Here is a 22,161-nt window from a genome sequence, read left to right as displayed (position 1 = left end):
TGAGGAATATCATTGATCCTGCTGTGGTTTGAAAAGCATCTGCTGCTCTTCGGAGAGAAGGAGTTAAAGCCGTGAACTCCACGGGGCCGGCTGGTGCTCGGGCATCCTCCGGGAGGAGCGGCCCCCGTGGGTGCTTGTGTTTGGCAAACGTGGGAATGAAGACCCCAACTTCGCATAGGACGTGAACTGGAAAACACTACTTTAGGCTGCTGGGATCAGGCACTGAATTTATAACTCGGTGTCATCTTCAAGGATGGTTTCTCATCCATTTATCCCACAACATTTATTAAGCAACGGAAGACACTGGCGTGGCGCCGAGATCAGACTCACGCCGGAGGCCCGAGGTCCGCCGTCTTCCAGGCTCCGAGTTTCCCGGGGCAGCTCAGAAAAGGCAACACAACAGAAGGGACAGAGGTAGAACAGAAGACGGGGCGGCTGGCCTTGCCTTGGATGAGTAAGGAAATATTTCCTCCATGGAGGTGCTGTCATATTCGAGTTTTATGGGAGAAGAAGTGATTTTCCTGGACCAGGACAGGGTCTCTTAGGCCGTCCAGAAGAGATGGCTGCTGCCCGGTGGGAAGCGTGAGCGCTTCTTGGGAACACTAGCGTGTGCGGCAGGTTCTAGTAGGAGATGAGCCTGGAGACAAAGGCGGGGCGAGAATCGTAAAGGATTTGACTAGTGAACGTGCACTTTGTCCAGTGGTTGCGATGGGAGACACCTGAGCCTTTTCAAGCAGACACGCGGCAGAGCATCAGACTTGGGTTGCCGCGACATCGCTTTGGATGCAGCGTGAGTGGAGGGGAAAGGGACTTGAATTAGAGAATACCCAGAGGCAGATATTTCAGTGGTCCTGTTGATGAAACATCGGGGAATATATAGGAACCAAGTCTTGTATTTTCATCCTATTTTGTTTCAAAGTCACTTTACTGTGTGGATTTCTCTGCTACAATGCTTAACCCCCTACAGATGAAATAAATGAATTAGCAAGTATTTATTGATGACCAAATATGTGCAAGATATAACATAAGGTGTTTCTAGAGATGGAAATAAATACAATTCATGACCTTGAGAACTTTTGGAACATAATGGAGTAACAAGCAACAAATGAGTATTTTAAAAAATTATTTCTGCCTCCAAGGAGCTCGGCATAATTGAGAAAAGCAAGGTAGAAAACCCAGCAGTTCATATTTTGTGAGAGTAGAAATTTGTTATGCACAATTAGACATGGGAAACGAGTAAGAGCTGTAGGACTCCATGGCCTAGGGCGGCTGTGGGCAGGTGGAAGCCGATACTTCGGGACAAGGCGGGCTCGCTGGGCCTTGAAAGAAAGGTCGAAAAAAAGAGAGCCCTGTTACCGAAGCAGAATTTCTGGAGGCCTCCTGCAGGCCTCCTGGTGTAAGTTTCAAACTTTAGGTTCCAAGTAACATTGGTCAAGTTCCAGAACTGTGCCTGCTTTAGGCTGCCATTCCTCAGGAGTCCAGAGAGCAGGAGGAATGTGAAAGGGACGAGTTAGGACGTGTTCCCTGGATTGAGCAGGAAGGAGGCCAGGCAAAGTGCAGGGAGGTTAACCGGAGCTCCTCTGCCAGGGGCACCTGAGGGCCCCCGACACCGGCCAGTCACTGGACAAGGGTCCCTCTGGGTGCATAGATTCCAGGCAAAGCGGGTTCCAGCATCCCCAAGCTGAGCAGTGCTGGCTGTTCAGGAGAAAGCACCGAGCTGGTGTGCCCAAAAAGCAGAGGGATCTCCCAGGGGGGTGCCTATGGAGCCTGAAAGCATTTGCTCTGTGCCCATGTCAAGCACCCGTCCTTTCAGCTTCACAGAGTTCCTGGCATTGCAGGGCTGGTCAGAGCTTATGACTCCGAGAGACCCAAGTGGAGGGTCTGATCTTTCCATTCTCCCCACTCATCATTTGTCTCTCCCCCTTCCAGAGAACACAAAAGTCGTCTAAAAGGCTCAACCTCCAAAAAATCTCAGACTTTCTTAACCACGGCCAGTGCAGATGAGGACTTTATTAAGTACAATAGGACTCCCACGCAGATTTTCAGAAGAGAGCTGTAAGGGGGAGTTTTGATCTCGCTTTCTTGGAATGCCGGTGCTGTCACGGACAATAGATTTCTGCAGGGCCGAGACTCAGGGTCGCGTTCCCCTTTCCTGATATAGGACGCCTTCTGTTTCCGAGGTCACGTCTCTGTCTGCAGAATTGACAGAAATTGCTTTCCAGTGCTTGCAGTAATTTTAATTGGATAGGAATCACAGCGGTAAAAATGGTGAACCCCAATTTTCTGAGCGGCGAGTTTAAAAACTTGGTTTGGCAATTCAGTTAATTTTATTACATCTCTCTTTCTGTGAAGGTTGAAGTAGGCGTGTCCTCATGTATGTGTTCCCGTGATGTGTGCGTGATGCGTGGTGGGGATTTCCCCCGTTTGGGGCATTTTTAGCATCTAATTGCTTCCTAGTCATTTTTCATATGTCATTCATCAGAAATTCTACTTGCTTGTTCTCCACAAAACCAGCTGGAAATGTAAGTGAAAGGTAGTGAGGGAGATACTGAAAAAATAGGGACAAGGACAGAAAACGTAGAAGGAAATTGAACATGGGGTAGGTGTGCGAAGTGCAAAAGTGTACTTAGCTAATCGAGTATCTTGTGTTTTTTTCTTCAGGCAAATAACAGTATCGGGTCGCGACTCTTTGACAGACGTTGGAGAGTCCGGAGTCAGCCAACAGCACAGCTGTTAGCCGGCTGGGAACCAACGTCATCCCTTTCCATCCCCGGCTCTCTGTGGGTTCGGCGCTGTGCTCATGGGATGACCTGCTCCTGCGTCCCTCCGCCAGCTCTGACCGGGGGCCCATTTGTCGTTACAGCCATACAATTTTCGTTGAAGGAGAGAATGAGTGATTGAGTGAATGAATGAATGAATGAGTAGCAGAAGAGGTAGTGTTTTGTTGCCTGGCGTTTGTCATCTGTCTTCCCGCTCAAGTCTCCTACCCATCCGGCCCTTGCAGACGTTCCCCCTGCTTCTGCCCACGGTGCTCCCTGGGAGCGCGGTGGCCGGGGACACGGCTGGCTCTTGGCTCTTCTCTGTCTCCCCTGCCACGGCCGGTCTGTTCCTGGCCACTCGCCTGTGGGAACCTGCTTCCTTTCCTTCCAGTCGGAAAGCAATCTAATGGACGATTTCACACTCATGTGTTCGTGCCTGCCAGGAGCTGAGGTTGTTATGTGCATTTTAACAAGGACAAGTAAAGAAATTGATTTCTAATTATAGCATTTAAGGCATCATAAGATATTTAGGAACAGGGCTTTCCTAGGAGCCTATTTTGCATCTGAGAACTCCTGCTCAGCTGCAGGTAGGAAGGAAAATTCTCTGGCGTGTAGTTCCTTGCAGGCCTGGGATGAGACGGCAGCCCTTGGCTTGGCAGGGGGCTCCCCGAGCCTCCTCCCTAGGAGGGTCTCCCTTCTCGGCCACTCTCCAGCCAGCTGGATGACTTGTCTCGAGGTTGTCAGTGTTGGGGACGAAATGACACAGCACATGCGATGCCTCTCATGCTGGCACATAGTAAGTCTCATTCGAGCTATAGTATTTTGCCTTTACAATATGTCGAAAATGTTTAAAGTAACTGAAACAAAACGCTGAATGTCATCTTCAGTGACAATTTGCTAACACAGTCTGTTCTCTAGCAGGAGGTGATTAGGGTTGGTGTTAATCTTTTGGTTCTTTTTCTATAAAACTCTGCCATGCAGAAAGTCTGCATTAAATTTCTAAGTCAGTGCGGCCACTTGCTAACCTTTAGTAGAAAACAAGCCAATGCTCCTGGGCTGTATTGTAATCTTTTGGTTTTACAAGACCTCAGAACTATACTATTTAAAATTCTTATATCCCACGAGTAATTTATTTTTCTGGTTGGGAGGAACTGTGGAGATGCTCAGAAATAGGTCTTTTTCATGTACTTCAACAAATCCTGTGCTAGCGACTTAAAAAAAAAAAAGAAAAGAAAAGGAGCGTAGTTCTCGTTGTACCATGACAGACAGATTGAAATGTACATTTGAACAATTAAAACCTGTGAGCAAAATTCACATGTGAGGATCCGTGGTGATCTTTCAGACAGACATTGTCAAGCTTCAGGGAGCTCCAGGAAGCCACTTTGGGGGGTAGCCTGGGGTCTGGGGGGGGGGGGTGGTGCTCTCTGGCCACAGTGGTTGCTTTGAATCACAAGGTGGCGGGCGATCTGACCCACGAATCCGTCCAGGCCTGCGTCGTGTTCCTTGTGCTCATCGCTGCTCAGACATCACCGTGTGGACCTGCCGCAGACCTTCCCTTCGTGTGCATCTTCTGCGCCGAGTCTCCGATTTGCTGTCCAGGACCGGTTTGCCTGCTTCCAGCTCCTTCTTTCGTTGAAACGAGGGGCCTTGCCTAGCCTGACAGTTTTGTCAGGTTGTGTTTTTATCTCTGAACCCGCCCTCCTTCTTCCCGCTTTATCTGTGCTGTTCAGTCAAGCAATCTTTTTGCTTATTTTTATCTTGTTTGGTTCCGTTACCTTTTATCTGCACTTCAGTGAAGGACAGGAAGTGACAGTCGTGGGGAGGGAGCTCGCGAAGGGGCTGATTTCCCTAACTGGGCCGCCGTGCTGCTTCTGGTCGGTTCTCGTAAGATCCAGACTGTCGAGAAATGCCGGCTGGAGGAAGTCCTTCCCCACCTCCTCCCACCTCCTCCCACCCCTGTGGTGCTGTGCTGGACCGTCTCTACAGGATTCCACAGCCTGGCGGCGGGGATCGTCTCTGTTCTGGAGCTGGAAGCCTCAGACCACGGTGTCCACGCGGTCAGCTCCTTCTGAGGCTGCGAGGCGGAGTCTGTCCTCACTGCTGGTGGTTTCGGGCAATCTTGGGCATTCCTTGGTTTGGACACACTTTCCCGTGACCTCTGCCTTCACCTTCGCATGACGTTCTCCCTGCGCACATGTCTGCGTCCCCAGGCACGGTCCTGTTGGGGGGGGGCCCGCCCCACTCTGGTGTGACCTCATCTTAACGGGTGACCTCTGCGATGACCCTCCTTCCGACTGAGGCCACACGCTGAGCTGCTGGTGGTTAGGCCTGCGATATATGAACTTCGGTGGTGGGGGGGTACACAATTCAAGCGGAGCGTCATCTGGAAACATCCCAGCTTTTTAAAAAAGTAAAAAAAAATTTTTTTAATTTTTTTATTCCAGTTGATCGCGGCACCGGGCGTTTCCAGGCTGGTCCAGAGTGTGTGGGGCACAGCTTAGGGTACGCGCTGCCTTGGTCTCGGCTCAGGGCTACTGTTTGCCCCCGTTTCTGGTCTGCTTGGAGCTGCCCGACACCGCAGTTTGGGGCCCAACATGACTGCCCTTTCTCCTTGTCTGTCACCGGCAGAGCTGCGAGGGAGGCAGCGTCACCCTCGGGAGCTTTAGCTCTGGAGTCTGAGCTCCTCCTGCACCCCCCCCCCCCCCCCCCCCCCCCCGGCCCTCATCGGCACAGCGGGCCCTGCGGGCTTCCCCACGGCCGGTTCTCCGCTTCCTGGACCTTCTTGCTGCCCGCTTGTGATTGGGATTTTCCTTATTTTAAAAATTTAGAGCACTTATGATTGGGGTAAAATATAACACGGCAGCAGTTTCAGGTGTGTGTATTGGGACGTGATGACCTCAGTGAGCCGAGTCAGCAACTGTCACCATACACGGCTGCGAAGTTTTATTGTTCTTTGATGGAAACTCTGAGCTTATACTCTCTTAGCAAGCCTTTGCTTCTTTTTGAGATCTTTGTCTCAGGTCGCTTTAAATGCTTCCTTAGTCAGCATGCCCTGGACATTTTATTTTGCATTTAAATGGGACGCTTTTAGGAAAGGTCTCTATGGAGCCCCTGCGCAGTCCAGGCACAGCCGGGAAATGCAAAGCGACTACTCTCATCGCTTCTAATTAGCTGGAGTCATAGTCCTGCTCCCGCAGTCCGCTCAGGGCGATTCTGGCTGTTTAATTTTTAACCTATTTTAAACATCGTAAGAGCAAGTTATTGTCTTGTGCTTTGAAAACCCTGGGGAGAGGTCTGACTGAGCAGGACCTGTGGATTTGGACATCTGCACGTAAGAGAGGTTTGGAAATTGCAGGTGCGGGGGGCATTATCCGGGGATGGTGAGCTCAGGGGGATGGGCATAGGAACCCCAGGGGGAAGACTTACTCTCCTGGGTAAGACCCCTGTGGAGGAAGGTCAGAAAGGAGAGAGGACAGGCAGGCACGTGCAGGGCCACAGAAGGCCATCGTTTCCAGAAGGGTGTAGCATCCAGTGCTCAAGGTCAAGATCATGCATGACTTGCCGTGTTGAACGGTAGAGGTGGTTCCTGGGGGCGTTGAGACACGCGTGAGAAGTGGGGAAGAGTCGGGAGCAGTGGATTCCTTCCAGAATTTTGACGAATAGAGAAGAAGAAAGGGGGCTTAGCCCACAAGCACCAGAGGGTCCAAAACTGGTTTTCAGGGACGGGAGCGATCCTATCTGGAGCCGAGGAGTTTTGTGTTTTCGTATGCCACGGACTGTTGGCCCTGGTGTCACGGGACATGTTTCTCTGATCTTTGTAGGACTGTCGGTTGGTAGGTAGACGTGGAGGCTCGGGCCAGGTCAGACTGGGTGATTCTGGCCAGGCTACTCCTGTCAAGCTGGCTTCGTGGAGACATGAGTGGGTTTTTGTTGTTTTTTGTTTGTTTGTTTGTGAATTTACAGACACTGATGATCGTTGTCTGGAACAATCAATTCATTTAGGCACTACACATATGATCTCAAACACATTTCTCCGTCTGAGAGGTTTTGTAGATGTAAAATATCCCCCTTCCCCAGGTCAGTGGGGACACGCCACACACTGCAAGGTGAAATTACAAATACAGTTTTTATTCACAAACGATCGCTTGACTTCTCTGCTCTATGCCAAGCACTGCTCTAGGTCCTAAGTACAGAGTGGTGTGCGGTGTGTGAAGGTCTGTGCAGGGACCTGGGCCTATGAGGATTTTAGGAAGTGGACTCAGGGTTTTGCGACGTTGAGTGATAACGCGAGGCTGCTCCGACCGCACGCAGGGCCACCGGCTGTGAGAACAGCGAAGGAGGACAGATTTGCGGCTGGGGGTGTGCTGGTGGTCTGGGGCAGTGGCGTGAGGCATGGCTGCACCTGGGAATGTTTGGGGTCCGCAGGGATTCAGCGGTGCTAGGAAAACACCTAGGAAGCACTGAGATAATTTTTTAAAAATGATCTGTTACCACGTCAGGAAAATCATATGCAAAGTACAGAGAACTTCATCATATTATTCTGTAATAAAATCCTGTAAAAACAACACACAGATTTATTAGAACAGACAACATTCCGCACACTGAGAGCACCCAGTGCTGATGAGGACGGAAGGAACAGAGGACTCGTTCGTCGCTGGTGGACCTGGAAAACGGGGTCGCCGCTGCGGAATGCCGTTTGCCAGTTTCTTGCACAATTAAATATGCTCTGACTGTACAGTCCAGCGGTCCTGCTTCTTGATATATGCCCAGAGGAATGAAAACCTCGTGTTCACACAAATTCCTGCTTGTGAATGAGCTTCACTCGTAATTGCCAGAACTTGGAAGCAACAAGGATGTCCTTCGGTAGGTGCAGGCCCATCCAGACCATGGACGATTATTCAACGCGCAGAAGAAACGAGCTCTTAAACGATGAAGACACATGGAGGAACCTCGAATGCTCATGACCAAGGGCAGGAAGCCGGTCTGGAAGGGCTACGCGCCGTGTGATTCCAGCTCCTGACACTCTGGGAACAGCAGAAGTATGGGGGGGTCAGAGGATCAGTGGTTGCCAAGGGTTGAGGAGGGGAGAGAACAGGCGGAGCAGGGAGGGTTTCTAGAGCAGCGAAAATGATTCATATGACATCGCGGTGGCTATGGGTCCTTGTACATTTGTCCAGATTCATAGAATGTACAATAACAGAAGTGAACTCTAAATTCCAGACTTTGGGTGATTATAATGTTACAAGATAGTTTTCCTACTTGGTATAAAATGTATCATCTAATACAGGATCTCGATAATGGGGAGGCTCTGTGGGGGATCTCGATAACGGGGAGGGAGGAAGTATGTAGGAGGAAGGAAGTATGTGGGAAATCTCTGTGCCTTCCTCTCAATTTTGCTGTAAACATTAAGACTGCTTCTAAAAAAGATTTTTAAATTTTTTTTTATAATTTTTTAAAAAAGATTTTATTTATTTATTTGACAGAGAGGGAGAGATCACAAGTAGGCAGAGAGGGAAGCAAAGGGGGAGGGGGAAGCAGGCTTCCCGCCGAGCAGAGAGCCCGATGTGGGGCTCGATCCGAGGACCCTGAGATCATGACCTGAGCCGAAGGCAGAGGCTTAACCCACTGAGCCACCCAGGCGCCCCTAAAAAATATTTTTTTAAACAAAACAAAACACAGTCTATTCTGTGTTTATGCTGAGAATTAATACATCACAAAACAGAAATATAAAATCAACTGGTTTATTATTTTTGTTTCTATTTTTAGGGTTCTCATCAAACTTTTTCTTCCCTATCAATTATTGTTCCCTATTTTAAGTAGCTGCACTTTCCAGTCCCAAGCACATCAGGATGCTGGGGTTCCCTTGTGTGTGTGGGGGTTGGGGGTTTAGGGTCATTTCCTGTCCCCTTACATGTGTTGTGCATGAGGACCAGGTGACATGAGCAGGCAGCGAGCAGCATGAGAGACAAGGCAGGCTCTGCAGACCTGCTCTGGATCTCGATTTTTCTCTGACACCAACCAGCACTTCTGTTCATCTGGAAAGGTTAATTGGGGGCTACTCTGTGCCTCAGAACCACCTGCCTCTGCGCGGGGACCTGCTCCTTTCAATCCCAGACTCAGGTGGTCTGGGTCCTTATGCAGAGCCTGGGCTGCAGAACCTTCCAGGCTCCGTGGAGGACAGCTCCCGCTGAGAGCCTGAGGCTGGGCTGCTCCGCACTGTTGGGCAGCGGTCCTTTGAGTCAGAGCAGACACTCCTCAGACACGATGCCCCTTTATATCCAAGCCGGCATCACTCGGGGCTGCTTCCTGAGAGCAGCTTTTGGTTACAGGGGCCCGTCAAGCCCCTGAGGTGTGCAGGTGCGCGAGGGTAGCCCAAGCCTGGAAGATAACAGGACGACAGGTGTGCGGCTGCAGACAAACCTGGGGACGGACAGGACTCGCCTGCCCCTGATTTCTGACGGTCAAGCACGGCTCACGCGAACACTTGTTTCTCGGTCTTTTTTTCCTTTCTTGTATCTCCTTATAGTTTCCCAGTCCAGTGTATGTGTGTCTGAATTAGCCTTTTATTTATATCTTCTCTCACTTTTTCCGCTTAAATCTTCTTTTCCCTGACTTAATTTTATTTTAGTTTCTCCTTTGTTTTCTTTAGGTTTTATGATTTTCTTATTTGTTCCATGTCTTATGAATTTTCTCCCTCTTCTTCTGTTTTACTTCCCTGTTCTTCCGTTGACTTTAGAGATAAGATGTTTCCTGTGTGCTTATTATGTGGGTAAAGTGTTAACTTTGATAAATAGTTGTACGATTACAAATTGAAAAACTGGAGTGCTGTGGTTTTCTCTTTTCAACAACATTTTCACCAATGGAACCACGTGTGGAAGAAAAGAAGCTAGTGTTTAGTGGAGATGAAACTACTACAGACACAGTGTTCTAGTTTGACACAGACTGCCAAGCTCACTGTGTTTTAGACTCAATTTCTTCTCTCAAGTGTGGTGTCTACTCTCTTCTCCTCCCTCTCTACTCTTTTTTTTTCTTTTCTTTTTCAACTGGAAGTCAAGAAAGTGGCCCAGAACTGCATGGTGCATACTGAGTGCTCTCTGCTGGGCATCTCAGCCATGGTGGTAGGAAAGTGGGAAACTATGGAAGGACTTACTTGGAACCCAGGCATTTAAATCACACGTGGAGCCTTACTCTGTGTACGCCTCCAGCAACCTGTGTCTCTGAAAGATAAGCTTATGGAGGTCTTTATCCAAATGAAAATGATTTGTTATCTCTTCAATGGCCATTAAAGTGATATCAGTGATTATATCTGGACACAATCTTTGAGTCCCCAGCGCAGCTTAACTACAGAACAGTCTTGTGAAATTCAGCTTCTTGGTGGGATCACTACCAAGAAAAGCACCAGGGGTTTTGATTACATTTCTTGGTCTATGGTTAAACATGTAAAACTTAAGAGAATATGGGCCAACAAGTATATCCTCTTTTCTGTTTATTTGCTTGCCGCTTCCAAAGGTGTTTTCCTTACAAAAATGTGTCATAAAGATGTCATTTACAGTTGACGAAACTGTGTTAAATAACATCACTGACACTTTTGATAGAACTTTCTGGGTAGCACCCACCTTTGCACCCCCAAATTTGAGGACCTGTGTGCAATCATTTGCTTCTTGTTTTCAGATAGCTTTGAGATCGCTGCGCCACCAAAGAACCACATCGTCTCAGAACCTGGGAAAAATGTCACACTCGCCTGTCGGCTGCCACAGAAGGGGCCAGTACAGCAGGTGATGTGGGAAAAGATCCAGCCGCATCAGATTGACCTGTTGACTAGCTGCAACTTGTCCCAAGGGAAAGGTTATGCTTCGAAGTACCAAAGACAGTTACTGAGCAACTGTAGTCAGGGCATGACAAGCTCCTTCATCGCCATGCCCCACGTCACGGCCTCTGACTCAGGACTCTACCGCTGCTGCTTCAAGGCCAGCACAGGGGACAATGAAACCTTGGAAGCAATCGCAATGAGGTTGACTGTAACCGACGGTGAGTACGTCGTGGGTGTCTTCCAGTGTTAGGAATGGGAAAGGATGCCACCACTGTGGATTGGTTCCTGGTGTCTTTTCCACACTCTAGTGTACCGCGCATTTTGTAGCCTTGGAGCTTAGGTGACTTGTCAGTCATTGAAGGCTAGGGTTCGCTTTTTCTCCATCTTGCTAAGCCATCAATCACAGATTTAACACTGATAAATCTTTCCAGTTTCTTGCTCTGCCACATTCCTGAAACTTAAAAAAAAAAAAATTGGTAATTCTAAAAAAGTACATGGTCTCAACAGCGGGGAGCTTCAGCTGTATAACTTCTATTTGTTTTTAGCTGCGTGACAGCTTCGTGATGGTGGTGACTAAGTTCTAGAATCCTCGTGAATCCTCAGCAACAATAAAATGGTGCTGGACTGGTATTTGCTGAGTCAGTGTTGAGTTGAGAAGAATTTAATAAATATCTGATCATGTTCCTCCTCGGCCGGCTCAGGGCTTTGATTCCTCCCGTCGTTTTCAGCTCTCAGAGCAGAAGCACACTGGCCTTCTGGGCCCTTCAAGCCAGCAGGCTCCCCCCACGGCCCAGCACTAATTTTGTATTAGTAATTTGTTCCCTGTGTCGTGATGAAGCCCTGATCGTGTAGGCTGCTGGCCCCACGGAACCTGCGTGAGAGTAAGAAAAAGAAACGTCACTTCCCGAAGTGCAAGTGCAGAGAGGCCCAGAGAGAAGTGTGTGGCGGGGTCTGCGACGGTCCCGGGAGAGGAAGGCGGTCTCAGGCTCTCCCGGTTCTGCCTCTGGGCAAGTTTTCGCACAGCGGATGAAATCATTTTTGCTGTTTATAGAAATTGTATTAACTTTCTCCTTCCTTCCTTCCTTCCTTCCTTCCATCCACCATTCTCTCTCTCTCTCTCTCTCTCTCCCGTTCTTTATGTGCTTCCAGCCAGCAGCGGGCTATGGCCAGTGTGTAGACTTCTAGAGCCCAGGTTTCTTGGCATTAGGCCGCGCCTTTATAGACTCTGCTCACACTGTAGGCCGATGTCTGTTCCTGCTTGGAAAGGCACCGGGTTTGCACGTGCAGCAGCTGTGAGCGCAGGGAAGACTGGCAAAGGACAGCACTTCCTCACGCATAATCCCCTCCGACCCCTTCCAGCCTTCTTTGTTTCTCTTCCGCAGTGCGGGTTGTGGGTGAGAGCCACAGTGTTGGGAGAACTGGATGGAGAAGAAAGGGGTAACGGACTATGTGGGGGAGAGACAAATGAACAGAGTTTCTTCCTTTTCAGTGTTGACTCTGTTCCTTCAGACGTATACGCAAGATATTTTGTACCTTAGAAACAAAAAACCTGCCTTACAGAAATATTTTCTAAACGTGGCCAGGAAAAAAAAAAGGTCATTAATTTTCTCTCAGAGACTAAGGCAAGGAAAATTTCTATTCAGAAAAATATCGTAAAGAACTTTTTCAAATAGAAAATAAGATCTTTTACATTATATGTTGAAAAAATAATTATAAACAAATTATAGAAAAATAGAGGTAACAAATTGTTAGGAGGCATCGTTATTTAACTATATATTACATATATAACTGTATATGAAATATATCATAGTTATTTAACTATATATAAAAATAAATGTCTCACTTGTGCAGATGTGACTAAATTTCTCGCACAAAACGATAACATAAACTGTAAATGATACGAAGGTGACTGAATGTAGTGGTCAGTATTGTTAGTGTCTGTGTTTTAATCACTTGCAAAATGGCTTTTAGATATTTAAATTTGGCAGGTTAAAAGAATATCAACAGGGCTTATTAGTAAAGAGTTATAATGGATGGAAAATGCCCAGTTGTTGACTTTGTGTTTTGGTTTAATTCCTTATTAAAATAAATGTAAGTAAAGATTGAAAATAAAAAAAAAATCAGATGGAAAGCAGAAATGGATCACTTACATTTGCTCTGATGTGATTTGATTATTTCAAGTCTTGAGGCTGTTTGGTCGAAAATCAATGTAGGGATTAAAGCGGAGAGAGGGGTGTAAGATGTGGAGCAGACTGAATTTATTCCGACTGTCCAGGGAGAGGTGATTGTGACACAAATATTATAAACCGCTCTGCGTCCTTTTGTTGCCTCCCATCAACGTCTTTTATAGGATCCAAAGGAGAGATTTTCATGACTGTCGTATTCTACACACAAACACACACACACACACTCAAACACACACAGGGCTCTTCCCCGTACTTGTGTTCATCTTCAGACAAGTACCAGGTACTCAGAGGTCAGCCAAGAGATGACACAATACCACCCAGTGTCCCCAGTGTCCCCTATATCTAGTTCTTGACATATTTTGAACAGAGAGAGAGAGTGGCAGAAGCATGGCTTGAGCCAAAATTTCCTATTGACTCTCGTTGCCGAGTGAAAACATTTGTCTCCTGTCCTTTGCCCTCAGGACCTGGGAAGTAGTTTGAAATAGCTCCAGATGGACGGTTCTGAATTTGAACTTGTCTAGCCAACGGGGGCAAGGAACGGGGTGGGGGGAACATGAATACACCGACAGTGACCAAGATGGTTTGGGGCGCTTCATGTCCTCTAGATTGTCATTAGTCATGAGAAAAGCATCTTAGTTTCCACCAAAAGAATTTGGGAAGCCTTTTGATAGGAGCTAAATAATGTGAGACTACCATTGTTGCAGCTGAGCGAACTGATTATAAAAAGAAATGAAATCCGCTCTCTCGGTTTCCGGAGGAGATTGGTTGTGAACAAACTTCTGTTCACCGCTGCCGAGCGGTATCGTTACTCATGTCCTTGTCCAGTCTTTTGCCACCGATGAGGCCATGCAGCTGGACCACCAAGTTCTGAGTGATGATCAAAGTGGAGGAAAAAGAGTATGAGAAGTAGTGCAAAATATGCACGGGAAGGGGGTGGAGGGATGAGGAAGTTGTGTGTGGGTCACTACAATCCAATGACTAGGTCGGGACAGGGATTTGGAGTTCTGGGTTAATATAAAAGGTGGGAGGTTCGATTCGGTGATGACTCGGTGCAGTTCTGGATCTCACAGAAGAGCAATGAAAGCCACGATTGATTCTTGACCAAACGGCAAGATGGTATTCAAAGAGGTAAAATCGATGAGTGCAGCATCAAAAAGGGAAATTTGAGAGGGAGGAAACTAGCGACAAGTCTTTGGTAACAGTCAGCCCCGGGATGCCTGGGTTGTCATCCTAGGCTGCCTCTATCACAAGCCAGATCTTTGGGCACAAAACGGGGCCCACTCCAGACAGACAAATTTCAGATGGTGCCTCCTCTGGCCCGGCCAGTTAGAAAAAGGTGCCCCATCCTCTGGGTTGCTGAGGACCCCAAAGCTGTGTGCAGGCTTGGTGGGGAGCCACAGTCTCCTTACGCACCTGGGCTGGCACGGAGGTGGCCTGGACAAGGGCAGAGAGCTTAGTCTGATTGGAACGTCAGCTGGTGCTTGCCAGGGCCTTGCCAGTCACCCACTTCCCTGCTTTCTCCCTTCCCAACCAACCTGCTCGTTTTCATCACGTTTACTTCCTTTCCTTTAGAGTTTTAGTCAGATCTCCTCCGTCTTCACGATTTTTCCACATTAGCCCGAACTGCTTCCCTGCCATCGAACTATTAAACATCTTGAATTTCTCAAACTTCTGTAACTTGATATATATACACCCTTGAATCACTTAATAATTGCATTTGTTTGCTGTGGTCCAGAGACTTACATCTATGAAATTATGTGGGAAAAAAAAAAGAAATTACTTGAGATTAAGGATTACGGCATCTTTGCCTAGAGGAGTCAAATATCTTTCCAGGATATTCTCAATAAGTATTCTCAACTGATTCTTTGTATGTTAGCATTTTTATCCATTCTAGTATATTTCTACATATTTTACTTTTATTCTAAAATGTGTCTGTTTTATTTTCAAGTTTTCTAGCTAGGTTATTTCTAAGTTTTCTTCATCAACATTTAACGTTTGAGGTTTAGTGATTGCTGATCAAAGAAACCTAAACTCTGAGGAGATCAGTTGCAATGTTTCGGGAGAAAACGTTCATGAATTTTGTTTACATTAATATCTTTCAAAAAAGCCTGTTTCCTTTCTTAACTTTATCCTCTTGTTTTGCCTGTTTTATATAAATGGTGTGTAATTGCAAGTCACCGGATCTGGTGGATGAGGTTTATAAATGAAAATTACAGAAGTATTCCCTGGGAAATCATGGGGACTCTTCCCGTGTGTTTCTTATGGAGGTATAAGGCTGATAGAAGCACAGAGGAATAGGGTGCTTGCCTCTGCATGGCTTGATGGAGATTGACTTTGGGACTCTGTGCTCCTGAGTTGGACTAGAAGAACATGGAGGAAGAGACATGAGCCGCATTTGTTTCTTTGGGCTTCAGTTTCCATTAAAAGGCAACCAGTTCGCTCCCAGGTGATTTGGATTCCTGAACAGTGTCAGATGCAGACAAGAGATTTTTTTTTTTTTTAAAGGATCCACTTATCCAGAACCTTATTAGTTTATGATAGGTCTGACCATTATAGGCACGGGGGTTGTCCAAGCTGGTGTGCACCGGAACGTCAGATACATTTATTTCCATGATATGGTGTGATGAACTTCAGCTTTCTAATACCTTCACCTACACAGGAAATAATGTTCCCGACAGTTCTTTACATCGTAAGAACCACAGCATCGGAATCCAAAGCAGTGGTCTCCCTGCTCGCAAGAGAAAATAGCCTCGACTGAAATGGACCCACTGTAATTTTCAGCTCAGTTTTTTCAGTCTTTAAAATGCTGGGTGATAACTGGATATCCAAATGAACCACACTGTTCCCAACATCACAAGCGAGCTGATTACTCAATCATGGCCTATTGTGTCTCTGTGTCTTTACAGTCGCCTCGGCCCAAATCGGTCCTTTCAGGCGACACTGTGTTTAAAAAAAAAAAAAAAGGCAGCTAACTAGTTCGTTTGTGTCGTAAGCCTCACGTATCGATTTATTCATCTTTCCTAATGCACAGAATCCTGGGATGTTTGCCTGCAGTCATTTTTGTGCACGTACCATGTTTTGTAGCTAAACAAGGTAGGGGATGGAATGGTAATCTTGACAAGTTAACATCAGAGAGAAGGAAACGCTGCAAGCCCGTCGCCGACACTGTTGCCCAGGAGCGTTGTGGGTGAGCCTTGCTACCTCGAGCATGCACAGGGAGCACGAGTTGTACTTGCTTCACACCCCTAGAAACAACGTAAATCAGAGAGCGCCAAATCCTAGAACGGCTTTTCTCTGAGTTTTTATCCTCACCTGAATCTCCGACACTTTTCATGAAGTTTTCCTCACCCTAGAAACTTAAGAGTACAGCTAGAAATTCAAGTTCAGATAAATGTACTGATTTTCTTTCCCCTTAAAATCCATGTCGAGAGACCTGCCTAATGGACTCCAACTGCAAAACAGCCTTGTCATGCATGGGATTTTTTTTAATTTACAGCATCTGGGAATTGTGAACAGCTTGTGGTTGTTTCGGAGAGTCTTATTAGGGACTGAACATAGATGAGTGTGTGAAGTTTTCCCCAAAGGCGAGTAGAAAATTACTTAAAATAAAAAAAAATAATTCTTCATCTAAGATTAATGGCCTTTCAGTCTTAATAGCGCTTCTAGTTTTGAGTGTTAAGATTCAATTAGACAGCTTCTACAGACTTCAGCTGAAACATTTCAGACAAGCACTGACCTAACTCTTTGACAAATACGGACAACTACTAGGTGGCAGAGGAAGTTTGCGGAGGACGATGTGATTTAAAAGGACAGCGAATGCAGAATAAACATAGACTTGTCATTTGTAGAGACACATCTTTGAACCTCAAAGAACCTTAAAGTTCTTTACGCTGAAATGATTCAGACTTTTTTTTTAATTGAAGTGTGGTTGACATACAATATTATATTAGGTTTGAGTGTACAACATAGAGATCCAACAGTTACAGACATTATGAAATGCTTACCACAGTAGATGTAGGAACCCTCGGTCACCACACAAAGTTAAAATAATATTATTGACTGTCATCCCTGTGCTGTATTTTTTTTTTTTTAATTTTATTTATTTACTTGACAGAGAGAAATCACAAGAGAGGCAGGCAGAGAGAGAGGAAGGGAAGCAGGCTCCCCGCCGAGCAGAGAGCCCGATGCGGGACTCGATCCCAGGCCCCTGAGATCATGACCTGAGCCGAAGGCAGCGGCTCAACCCACTGAGCCACCCAGGCGCCCCCTGTGCTGTATTTTTATGGTGTGACTTATTGCTTTTATAATTAGAAGTCTGTACCTCTTAATTCTCTTCACCGAGTTCACTCACCACCACTACCCCGCCCCAAGGCAACCTTCCCCCCCAACCAGCACCGGCTTATTCTTCGTATTTAGAAGTCTGTTTCTGTTGGTGGGTTGTTGTAGGTGTTTCTTAGATTCCACATGTAAGTGAACTCTTATGATATTTATCTTTTTCTGATTCGGGGATTTTCCAAAGGCGTGTATTCAACAGAGATATTTTTGGATAGCTTTCTAAAAATAAATATACTGCTGTACTGGTTGACCACCCTAAAATTTATTTCTTGAATTAATTCACTTTCAATAGAACTCACAAGTTCTATCTATAGCTATTATCTCTCTATATTATGATATTCCGTAATTCTTTAAAGGTGAGAGTCGTGTTTTATTTGATTAACCCACAAGAAGTGATTCTTTCTTCCACAAGTACAAGGTGGAAAAGCAAATGGTATCTATTGGATTGATGGGGACCGAGGAATGCCTTTAGCTGAGGTGAATGGTGAGTGAACTGAAAAATCCTATTATTACTATGACGGACGTGGCAAATACTGAGTAGATACTGAGATAAGGAGACCATATTAACAAAAGGCTGGGGCCTCCCCCCGCCAAAGAAGCCCAAGGGCCCGGTATGTGTGCAGATGACCCCAAATGGGGACCACATAGGAGACAAGTTCCCAAATACAGAAAAATACGGGCCTGCAAAGTACAATTATTGATTATTATCAGTAATAATGTGATGAGAATGTGCCTTCAGTTTTTCATGCCTTACGCGGAGCGCTGGATAAATTCTGCACTTTTTAATTTGTACGTGTGTGTGCGCATTTGTAAATGAAGGTGCCTGTGAACATTGGGTAGGAGGAGCCATGAGCCACCTGCCGCAGGTCAGCCTTCAGCAAGAGGCCTGGGGTGTGTGGGCGCTTTCGTCCCAGACACTTCAATCAACACAGGTTGCTTAGCATTTAGGTTTACTACTGTCTTTTCTTCCCGATTAAGTAAAGGTGAAGTCCAGTCCTTCAAGTCCTACTTTAATCATTGGCTTTTTTAATTTAAGATTTTATTTATTTGAGAGAGAAAGAGAGAGAGGGGGTGAGGGCCAGAGGGAGAAGCAGACTCCCCGCTGAGCGGCCCTCCCCGTGAGACAGGACTCGATCCTGGGACTCCAGAATCATGACCTGAGCTGAAGGCAGTTGTCCAACCAACTGAGCCACCCAGGCGCCCCAGTCATTGGCTGTTTTTGGAAAAGGAGAGACCAGATGGGTAGTTCAACTAGAGCACAAAGCTGCAGGTTTTGTTTCTGACAGCCAGGCATGGCTTTCCCATCTTTGTAGAGCACTTAGTTGACATTTTTTTAAATAAAATGAATTAAAATTGAATAGACTATAGACTTTTGTAACACATTTATATATAGACCTTTATAAATGGCATAGAGTTTGAATTTTGAAGACTTCTGAGGGCCCAAGGGAAAAGTTATAAGTAGGAGTTGTAAGAATTCAATGTCACAGGCCTTTGTCATGGCTGCTGAATGACAAATTCATTATGGTGCTTATATGTGCACTGGTCACTCTAAGAATTTACTGATAGTTATTCATTTAGTTGTCATAACGGTATTGCTATCTACCTTTTATGAATGAGCAAAGTGGGGCATGGTGAGGTTGAGTAACTTTTTCAAGGCTTCATGGCTAGGTAGGAGAGGGGCTGGATTGACTGCAGGGCGGGAAGGCTTCAGAGTTCCTATTCTTAACTGCGGCAGGCTGTCGCTGCTCCAAGGGAAAGAAGAAAGTCAGTGCTGTCGTCAACAGGTGCATCACAGGAGAAGCTGGCTCTGGAGAGTTCCATAGCCTTGTCCCCCCCAACCCCGCTTCCTGCCTTAGGTACATAGACTTCAAACTGACCCAACATCTAGAGTGAGTGTAGGCAAAGGAATGGGGGTTTGATCTCCCACAATTTTCTTCCAGCTCTGTGTGCTTGGTGAGGCTTGTTAGGTCATCACAGGTGCTGTGGGGGTTCTCCCCTGACTTGTCCCCTTTCCTGGGGCCTGTGGGTATCATGAAATTGTGTCAGGAAGGGTTTCTATACAGTCATGTGAGGGAAAAGCAAAGTCAGGTAGCAGGTGTTTGGGTCTGGAGGGAAGCGCTGGTGGCTGATGAGGTCAAGTCCACACCAGGAACAGATGAGGGGCGGGTCGGGATAACCTCTGGACAAAGGAGAGTCCAGGCTCTTGCTGGGAGAACTATTGATCGCTCAGCTCTGGCATGGGTTCTAAGCTTTGCAAAGCACCTGCCCCCCCACCCAGGTCTGTGCCAGATCCGCCCGCTAGACTCTCTCCTTGTGGGGAAGCCTACTCCCTTGAGCCACTAGCTGGGAATCAGCTCTAAGTTTTCACACACAACCTTCTTCCGTCTTATGTTCCTCCCTCCTCTGGAATCCTGCTCTCACTGCAGTTCTTGTAGATATAACTGGCCTCCCTCTTGTGCTTGTGAAGACCCGTGATCCCGGAACCAGAGTCACAAGCCAGAGGAATTCTAGTTCCTCACCCTCAAGGACAGGGAGGGCTTCACCCCCAAAACCTCCTAAGAAAAAGGAAGGTTTATGTTTGATATTAAGATATGCTGAATAGTTATATTCTCATATTTATGGATCTTGATATTGAACAGCAGAATACATAAACTATTTATGTGGTACGCTATGCCTCTGTGCTTTATTGCATGGCAGAAATGTTTTTATCTTGATTTCAGTAGAGCGTTGGAAAAATTTCCCATTCTGTCCTCATGGATACACATAATAGTGACACCGTAGTGTAGAGTTACACTTGGTTAAACAACAGTAATAACAACAGTGTGTTGGGGAATTATAATTAGAAGGGCAATCTCCTTCTTCCCCAGAAATCTGCTCTACAAAAGAGAAAGAAAACAATTTTATTATTAAATAAGCATTAAATCAGAATTGTGATATGTAGCACAGGCAATCTGCCAAGAGAGCGCAAGGACAGGAATCTCACCTTTTACGGGGCCCAGCAGATAGGACCCCCTGCTAACCTGTCCTCAAGGTAAACAAGAACTAGCCCCCAAAGAAGAGGACTTGACAGCGCCGTTTGTCACATGGAATTGAACCTGAATTCACCTGGTAACTGGGATAACCATCTGTGTTAGCTAGCTGGCTTTATCTAAAGAAAAATGAGCTTCTTACCCCATTAGGCCAGGAGGTACTTTCCCACCTTGGAGCTTAGGATCCTACCCTTCCGCAGAATTAGGAGGTCTCTTTCTTGATGATTGCATTCCCAAGGGATGGCTTGGGTTTACTACAGCAGAAGAACGCAAAGCAAGATCAGCAGAGGTAAAAAGCACATGGGGCAAAGTCAGAAGGACTGAGTTCCCAGAAAGAAAGCAGGTGTTCAACATAAGCCACACGGTTTGTATAAACAATCTAGACACAGTAAACCACCCTAACATTAGAGAGTGGCAGAAACACCCCAAAAATCCAGGTCCCTGCACACCAGCCGACGGCCAACCTTGCAAGCAGGCCTTTCGAAGGACAGCTGTCTCTGGTCCGCCCCACTAACTCTTTTCTGCACACTCAGTTCACTAAGAAAGTGAGCGAGAGTTGTGTGGTTCTTGACATCCTGACTTAGGATGCATAAAACAGTCTCCTTTAAATAATACATGTTCGTGAAGGTTGTGGTTCATGAAAATACAAGAAATGTAACGTGAGACGAGAAATACTTGGGTGAAAAGAGGGGACATCTAAAGATGACTCCATCTAAAGACGATGGAGGCAGCCGTGGACGTTTTCTCAACAAGTGGACCAACCCAAAGGTGTTCACCATCCCTGTGGCCCTTCTGCCGACTTAGATGCCCTGGCCATGTGCCAATTACAGTCCATAAAGACACCAGAAACTGGAGCCAATGCAGCCACCCTGTACCGAGTAGGTAAGCAATATGGTCTATCGTAGACCATGTGTACCTCAGCTGATGTAACACTTTTAAGTGTTTCAGTCATTGGGAAATATTTTCCATCAACAGAGGCAATATCCGTATAACAAAAGTCGTAAACTGACTTGGAAACTTGATTCTCTCAATTGGTTTCCTCCAGGACAATGGTTTGGAATCTCTTGCATTTCTGTTTCTGTCCTCTTAGGCTTCTGTTTCTCGTGTTTATGGTTTAGATTTTCTTGTGTGCCGTCGGTTTCTCAGTTAAAATCCGATAATACTTTTATTTTGAGGGAGAGGAGTTACTCCTCACTCAGAAGAAAGATTAGAGGCTGATGTCATGATTCCTTAATTCTCTGAAAATAATTTACTCACTGGGCTCTTCTTGCTGTAAAACAGGGCAAGGTTTCTGAAATACAAAGAGTATAAACTAGATTTGCACCAAGCAAGTTGACCTTTGAAAACTTGGAAGAAGATTACCGTATCGGTACCCACTTGTTGTGTATTTCAGGCATGCAGGAAAGTGCAGCAGACTTTATATAATGGGGTACCATTATTTCGGGCAGTCCTACAAAGCACCGGAGAGCTGATACACGTTTATCAGTGCTCCCCTGCCTGCCCCCAGGAGGCTGTGTCTAGCTCCTGCCCCACATGACTAGTTCCACATGAAAAGAATACAAATGAGTTATTTTTTAACCCTCATTTGAATGCATGCATACAAAGTATAAGTATACTATTAACAATTGACATGACGTGGTGCTTAAAATATAAGGCAGCTCTGTATGTTTCATCTAAACCCCATAGCCATGCTTGGGGCCGACTTTATCATCGTTTTGCTGTTGCCAAAAAAGTGTTTGCAAGATCAAGTGTCTCATATGAGATCTTCCAGGGGAAAGAGTTCAAAGGTAGGACTGGGCCCCAAGGTTCTCTCCTCATTCTGTTTTGTCAGCAACTCCGTGTCTGCTGTGGGACAAAGGTGGGAAACAGGCGCTACGGAGTGACCGTAAGTTAGGACCGACCTGATGGTTGTGTGTCAGCGCGCCTCTGGTCTACCCCGGGGGACCCACATGCCGTGTATATTCTGTCTGCACAGAATCAGATCGAATGGTCCTGCTTCTCTTTTTAAGGAGGAAAGAAGGCAAGAAGAACTGTAACGGGTA

General features: G+C 46.3%; 1 protein-coding gene across 2 annotated transcripts in view; it reads left to right on the top strand.

Moving 5' to 3' along the window:
- Positions 1-22,161, top strand: part of CD226 (CD226 molecule) — a 73,532-nt gene that overhangs the window by 36,811 nt on the left and 14,560 nt on the right. For both annotated transcript variants that reach the window (XM_046024175.1, XM_046024176.1), the window contains exon 4: positions 10,431-10,787. In XM_046024175.1, coding sequence (XP_045880131.1) covers positions 10,431-10,787 — 357 coding nt within the window. The remainder of the gene's footprint in view (positions 1-10,430; positions 10,788-22,161) is intronic.

This window comes from Meles meles, chromosome 12 (genome assembly GCF_922984935.1).
Source record: "Meles meles chromosome 12, mMelMel3.1 paternal haplotype, whole genome shotgun sequence".
NCBI lineage: Eukaryota > Metazoa > Chordata > Mammalia > Carnivora > Mustelidae > Meles > Meles meles.
The sequence above is the reverse complement of the archived record's forward strand: the minus strand, read 5'-3'. Positions and strand labels throughout refer to the sequence as shown.